The sequence below is a fragment of the Portunus trituberculatus genome, chromosome 44, assembly GCF_017591435.1.
Source record: "Portunus trituberculatus isolate SZX2019 chromosome 44, ASM1759143v1, whole genome shotgun sequence".
Classification (NCBI taxonomy): Eukaryota; Metazoa; Arthropoda; class Malacostraca; order Decapoda; family Portunidae; genus Portunus; species Portunus trituberculatus.
In genome coordinates this window covers 790,001-797,500 of record NC_059298.1, presented here as the reverse complement: position 1 = coordinate 797,500, position 7,500 = coordinate 790,001, and the positions used below count along the sequence as shown (strand labels likewise).

Sequence of the window (7,500 nt, the reverse complement as noted above, 5' to 3'; positions counted from 1 at the left end):
GATACTAACGAGTCTTGTTTGTTATGGCTACGTGAGAGGGAGAGAGAGAGAGGGGAAGGACTGAAGGAGGGACAGGAGGCAGGCATGACGTAAACACAGAGAATACGGCAATGTGAATCAAAGGAAGGCTGGTGAGGAAAAAAAATGAAAAAAAAAGAGAAAATGAAGAGTGAGCGAGGGAGGGAGAAAGAGAGGGATGCTATTAAGAACAAAGGAGAAAGTGTGACGTAGAGAGGGAAGGAGATTGAAGTTTGAATGAGAGGAAGGGTAGTGAAGAAAGACGGGAAAATGAAGAAGGGAGGGTGAAAGAAAGAAAAGAAGAGAGGAGAGAAGGTAACGAAGAAGAAATGAGAAGAAGAAAGGGAAAGGATAGAAGGAAATAAAAGAGGAAAAGAAAATAAGATGAAGAATACAAAGAAGAAAGAAATGAGAAGAGAAAAGGAGGCAAAAGGGGAAAGAAGAGACGGAGAAAAGACAGAAGAAAGGAAAACGGGAAGAAAGGAAGGAAGTGAGCAACAAAAAGAAAAAAAAAAGAAAATAAAGAAATTAAAACAAAAAAGAGAAGGAAGAAAAAGAGAAAAGAAAAGAGGAGAGGAAAGGAAAGGAAGAAGAAATGAAAAGGCAAGGAAGAGAACAACAAATGAACGAAAGAATGAGAGAAATCAAACAAACACACATGAATGAATGAATGAATGGAAGAAAGGAAGGAAGGAAGAAAGGAATGAACGAAACAAAAAAAAAGAAAGAAGTAAAGGAGGAAATGAGAAAGACAGAAAGAAAATCAGAAACAAATAATCGAAGGAAGAAAGAAAGAAAGAAGGAAAGAAAGAAATAAAGGAAAGAAATGAACGAACAAAACAAAAAAAGAAGCAAAAAAGAAACCGAGAAAGACATAGAAAAAAAAAAGAATAGAAGGAAGAAGGAAGAAGGAAGGAAGGAAGGAAGGAAGGAAGGAAGAAGGAAGAAAAGGCACACACGAAACAAAAAAAAAGTAAAAAGTAAAGGAGAAAGCGAGAAAAGCAGAAAGAAAATAAAATAAATCGAAGGAAGAAAGGAAGGAAGGAAGGAAAGCAAGAAAGAAGGAAGGAAGAAAAGGCACTCACGAAACAAAAAAAGGAAAAAAAACGAAAGGAGAAAGCGAGAAATACAGAAAAGAAAAGAAATCGAAGGAATGAAAGAAAGAAGGAAGGAAGGAAGGAAGGAAGGAAAGAAGGAAGGAAGGAAGGAAGGAAGGTATGCTATCACAACTCATCACCAACGAACCTGGGTAACAGTTGGAAGGTTATATAGTCAAGCCTGAGTAACTTTTATACACCCCACGTTTTACACTCGCCAAATGACTGTCACTTCTGCCAACTAACTCCCTATGTGTGTGTGTGTGTGTGTGTAATGTTCATGTATGTGTTGTGTGCTGTAAAAATTATCCTCTCTAACACTGGCGTCTCCTGGTGAGTACGCTGACGGATTCGGATGCAGAGGGTAAGAATTTCGCTAAAGATGTACCCGCTTAGTGTAAAAGAGAGCAAACCTAACATCTGCCACTTCTTCCAAAGCTTGGGTGCACGAGCAAAACTACTGGAGCATAAAAGGTAGGGGGATGAGAGAGAGAGAGAGAGAGAGAGAGAGAGAGAGAGAGAGAGAGAGAGAGAGAGAGAGAGAGAGAGAGAGAGAGAGAGAGAGAGAGAGAGAGAGAGAGAGAGAGAGAGAGAGAGAGAGAGAGAGAGAGAGAGAGAGAGAGAGAGAGAGAGAGAGAGACGAAAATTGATCTTAAAATTTACCATGAAAACAATGAATAAAAGTATGTCGATCGGTTTAAGGTCTGGCAGAAGGTACAGTAAGGAAAACACACACACACACACACACACACACACACACACACACACACACACACACACACACACACACACACACACACACACACACACACACACACACACACACACACACACACACACACACACACACACCTGCACCTGTACACGCACGCTTCACAGTCGTCCTTTGTTTCTGCAAGGCCCAGAAGCAACTCAGTGCTCCATTTACATGCTGACCATCTTGTATATTTTCTATTTTTAAGTCTTGTAAATATTGTAGAGAGTAGAGAGAGAGAGAGAGAGAGAGAGAGAGAGAGAGAGAGAGAGAGAGAGAGAGAGAGAGAGAGAGAGAGAGAGAGAGAGAGAGAGAGAGAGAGAGAGAGAGAGAGAGAGAGAGAGAGAGAGAGAGAGAGAGAGAGAGAGAGAGAGAGAGAGAGAGAGAGAGAGAGAGAGAGAGAGAGAGAGAGAGAGAGAGAGAGAGAGAGAGAGAGAGAGAGAGAGAGAGAGAGAGAGAGAGAGAGAGAGAGAGAGAGAGAGAGAGAGAGAGAGAGAGAGAGAGAGAGAGAGAGAGAGAGAGAGAGAGAGAGAGAGAGAGAGAGAGAGAGAGAGAGAGAGAGAGAGAGAGAGAGAGAGAGAGAGAGAGAGAGAGAGAGAGAGAGAGAGAGAGAGAGAGAGAGAGAGAGAGAGAGAGAGAGAGAGAGAGAGAGAGAGAGAGAGAGAGAGAGAGAGAGAGAGAGAGAGCTGATCTGCGATAATTCACATCCTGGACCCTGGCTTTACAAAACGGTGCTGCCACAGAGAGAGAGAGAGAGAGAGAGAGAGAGAGAGAGAGAGAGAGAGAGAGAGAGAGAGAGAGAGAGAGAGAGAGAGAGAGAGAGAGAGAGAGAGAGAGAGAGAGAGAGAGAGAGAGAGAGAGAGAGAGAGAGAGAGAGAGAGAGAGAGAGAGAGAGAGAGAGAGAGAGACAGAGAGAGAGAGAGAGAGAACAATGGGAGATACAGAGATAAATAAGAACATACCGTTTAAAAATAATATCATCCCAGACTGTATATTTGTTATTGCACGGTTTGCGTCAATTGAAACACGTCAAGATCACTATCATGATTTCACAACTCGTTCAAGAAATCATTTGTAATCACTTTTCGGGGCATAATTCAATCATAAATATTTGTATCTATATAAAAGAAACACAACTCGTATCATTATTATTATCATTTTGACCGCCATGTGGTGAACTAACAGTATAAAGAAATAGATAATAAAAATAAAAGATGGTTTCAGCTTCCCTCAATCCTTTCTCAATTTTAAAACATTCGATTAGCTTGTCACGCTGAATGACTCTCTCCGCAACAAAACATGTGTAATTTTACCTGCTCTTTTGCGATAAGGTGCGTTTGTGCAGGTGGACTGCCTCATGGCGCGGGGATGGACAGGTCTTAATATTGTCAGGGATGCAGGCCAGACACTCAGATGCGGGTGTGCTCCGATCTTACCACAGCGTTGAAAAAGAACCAGTACAACATCCCTGTCGCATCAGCAATATTTCTTGGTTTGCATTGTTCCTAAATCCATAAAGAAATATGTTGAGGCTTGTAATTCTAACGACGACTATTCTAACAGACTCGAAGGTTTAGTTTCCCAGCGGACGTTTAATCATATATCGTAGTTTTCTTTTCACTTGAGTAACCATGAGACTGTTCTTAACCCCTTCAGTACTGGGAGTCACTTTTACCTTGATATTTGTGTACCATTATACTATTTCATTGACATTAACAAGGGTCTATGGAGGTCAGAAGATTAATGACCACAATCTTCAGTAAATTAATCTCCCACACAAGTTTCTGAAGTTGTATAAAATCACCAAATAGTCATCAGAAGGAATATGAAAACGCGTCATGGTACTGAAGAGGTTAACAAGGATTTCTAGATTCACCAGACTGTTCCTTGATGTCGTGCGAGTTCTACTGATGGCATAGTCAAGATTGCTCTGGCGATACATTAAAATCAGCTTTCACTTCGACGTCGTAAACCAAATCTTACAGTGAAATTACATCTATACTGAATTTGCCTTTTTTGTGTATGTTATAATTACTTACGGCCAACGTCACTCCCAGAATGCATCCTCCCGGAACAACAGATTATAGTGCACACTGAGGCACAGCTATTCACTATTCACCATGACAACACTTGGCTGCCCATACAAATGTTGAATATGTGATTTCCCCAAAAGGCGTATCTTCCTTTCATTAATCTCTTGTGTGACGTGTTTCAGACTACACACACACACACACACACACACACACACACACACACACACACACACACACACACACACACACACACACACACACACACACACACATTTTTAGCCATCACGGGACAACCCACGCCCAGCCTAACACAGCCTGGCCCAGCGCGGACCAGTCTAGCTCAAGCCAGGCCAGCCCAGCATGATCCTCGTCCCCAATTCCTCCTGAAGACGGCGGACATAACTCCAGGACGCGACACGCACCAGGACGCCGCGCACAGCCAAACACAGAGAGGGAGGAGGAGGAAGGGAGTGAGGAAGAGCCTTACCTGGGAGGAGATGACCGAAGTGAAGGGAAACCTGACGATGCGCTGAGGGCTGCTGGGAGGGCAGGGCGCGCGCTGAGTGGCATCTTGACGGGTACCTGTTGAAAGGCCAATTATATGTTTAAAAGTGGGTTGTAGGGAAGAGCGACCACGCGTATGTAAGCAAGACGCGGGAGCTGGAGGGGTGGGGAGAGGGGAGAGGAGGAGGGGGAAGGGAGGAAAGGAGTAAGGGGAAAAGGGAGGTTGAAAATAATGGCTAGCACAACAAGGTGGTGATGGATGATATGAATAACATTAACGTAATGAGGTCAACAAGACTCATCAGGTAAAACTTGACCTAAATTCTGAATAGTCTCTTGCATTAGGAATCCTCCGAGTCGCTTCCCAAGTGAAGACCGGTAAGTATAAAGAACTCGCTAATACACACCACAAATAAAAAGCTGGGCAGTACACATCAGCGATAAAAAGCTTGGTAAACACACTGGTAAACAGGTTATAGCGGGAACCCTAAGAGTCGATTCCAGAGTGAAGACTGCACAGCATAAAGTTGTTTTTACCAATAAACATCAATGAAAACGCCGGGAAAACACACCGGTAAATTGGTTAGAGTGGCAAGAAGTGATGGAGGCAAGCGATAGCATCAGCACGTGATGGCGGCCGTGGTGACCGGCGCGCCTCGGGCCAGACCTCCCACCCCCACATGCATCACCCCGCCGGCTCCCGAAGCACCTCCCGAGGCCTTAGTGGGCGCGGCCAGTCAAGCTGAAGCCAGGCGTCTCCACCCGACCCGAACCGAGGATGGGGATGAGAAAACCACCCTCACTCTCGCCTTTTAAGGTGTATTAACATTTTATCCAATAGTACACAAGACATGTGGAACAAACATCAACAACAATACATATCAGTCTACAGCCATCATGTTCCCTCTTCATCACTCGTGCAGCTGAGCCAGGGTTGTGGTGCAGAGAACGTTAAGATCTGCACTGCCTCCTTCTCTCCCGACGCATCACCCGCGGGAGAGAAAACACGGCGATTCTTTAAGGCGATGCTGGCAAAGAACCTTCCCTCTCGATCCCTCGACCTCCTTGTATGTACACATCCACCAGTAGTGATGACTCCCTCGCTGCGCTCACATTTCACCCTCTCGTGGGAACACACACACACACACACACACACACACACACACACACACACACACACACGTCGTCTATGGATCCCTGGTAATTAACACTCGCTTCAGTTGCATCACCAAGGTCCATTCAGGTAAGCTCGACCTCGCGCCGCGCTCTTCACGCCGGCATGAGTGTCTTCCTCACCACCATTCGTCCCGCCCTCCACGCCTCACACCGCACCTCGCCCGTGTGTTCACAAACCTTTCTGCTCATCGTTCACAGTCACCATTGCGTCACAGTCGAGAGAGGTGTGCAGCGAAGCGTGGTATTTTATTTTTTCAGCATCCTCCCCACCCGCTGAGAAAAGGGAAAGGAACAAGAGCTTTATGAATCATTATTGAAATTGAGGAAAATATCTGCGAGGCTACAAGACGACCCGCGGGTGTACCATGACGACCGTGGCTCCGGGAAGCTTGTAAGGCTGAATTCCCAAGGCGCGGAGGGAGGTACGACTACACATTAACCCTGGCTCGTCTTCTTATTTTATTCTATCTCTTGCCATCTCGCACCGCAGCCACGAGCCGCACTGAGATGCCTCTAAGTTGTCTGTCCGGGAGGCAAGACAGCGGGGACTAAATGTAATGGAGTTTCTAATGATCAAACTCCCCCAAGAACACAAGTAGCAGAATGAGGAACCAGTGTTGAATCTGTAACTCCACCCACCGTGACTGGAAGGCAGGTGTGTGTGTGTGTGTGTGTGTGTGTGTGTGTGTGTGTGTGTGTGTGTGTGTGTGTGTGTGTGTGTGTGTGTGTGTGTGTGTGTGTGTGTGTGTTCGCTCGCTCATCTCGGATCCATTGCACGATAAAAGCGCCGGTGTTTTAACGATGCCGAAACAAATCAGCGTTAGCGTCCTTTAGGTGAAAACGGCTGGAAATTAGAAAATAACGACGTACGTACCTTAGCGAGGCAGCCTGTCAGGGGGTTAGCCATAGCGGGAGAAATTCCTCAAGGGATTCTTTTTGGCAGAGGAGCAACGTGACTTTTCTTCTTTGGGATGCTCTGCCATGCTCGTTATTTTCACATCGCCTTGCCTCGTCTTGCCATGAAAAGTCAAAGAAAATGGACCAGACATTTATTGATTTTTTTTTCTTTCTTTCCTCAACGGTCCATTCGAGTGGCATTTTCCTGATGATTATGTTTTCCCCACATCATTTATCTTCCTTCTTCTCCTTCTCCTTCTCTCTGTTTTGCCTTCCACAGTTTGTTGATGTTTTTACTGCCGATGGAGAAAGGAAGGGGAAGATTAGGAGGATATCGAGATGTGGATGAGAGGGAATGGGAAAGAGGAAGGAAAGGAAGGGAAGGAAATGAAGGAAAGGAATGAGAGAAAGGAGGGAAGAGGGAAGGAAAGGGAGACGTATGGAAAAGCGGAACAGAAAAATGGGGAAATAGAAGGAAAGGGAAGGGAGTGGAAGGAGAGGGAAAGGAATAGAAACGGATAGAATAGAAAAAGGAAAGGGGCAAGGTAACAAAGGTGAAAGAAGAGGAAGGAAAGGAGGAAAAAGATGGGGAGAGGAAGAGAAAAAGGAAAGAATGAGAAAAGGAGAAAAACGAATGGAATGGATAGGAGAGGATAGAGAAGAGAAGTGAGGATGGAAGCAAGGGGAAAAAAAAAAAAAGACACTTGAACGGGAGTGCTTAGCGATAACAGGAAAGAATATGAGGGATGTCTCTGAAAAGTAAAGAGAAACAAAGAAAATAAAAACCAAAAAATGAATCGGGGACGGAAGGAAAGATATCAACATTATCATCATCATCATCATCATTATCATCATCATCATCACCATCACCAGTTATCATTACTTTATCTTAATCACCACCACTTAATTACTCCTGGCAATATAACCTATGCAATCATCCTCATGTAGGTTTTTTCTTCTTTTTGCTTCCTCTCAGCTGCTATCGTCCTCCAGTGCTCCTCCCCGTTGCCTTCACCCAACC

At 44.7% G+C, this 7,500-nt stretch overlaps 1 protein-coding gene across 1 annotated transcript in view; it reads right to left on the bottom strand.

Annotated features, from left to right (window-relative positions):
• LOC123519074 overlaps positions 1 to 7,500 on the bottom strand; it is a 119,082-nt gene that overhangs the window by 98,778 nt on the left and 12,804 nt on the right. Inside the window, exon 3 of the mRNA XM_045280260.1 lies at positions 4,390 to 4,484. Coding sequence (XP_045136195.1) covers positions 4,390 to 4,484 — 95 coding nt within the window. The remainder of the gene's footprint in view (positions 1 to 4,389; positions 4,485 to 7,500) is intronic.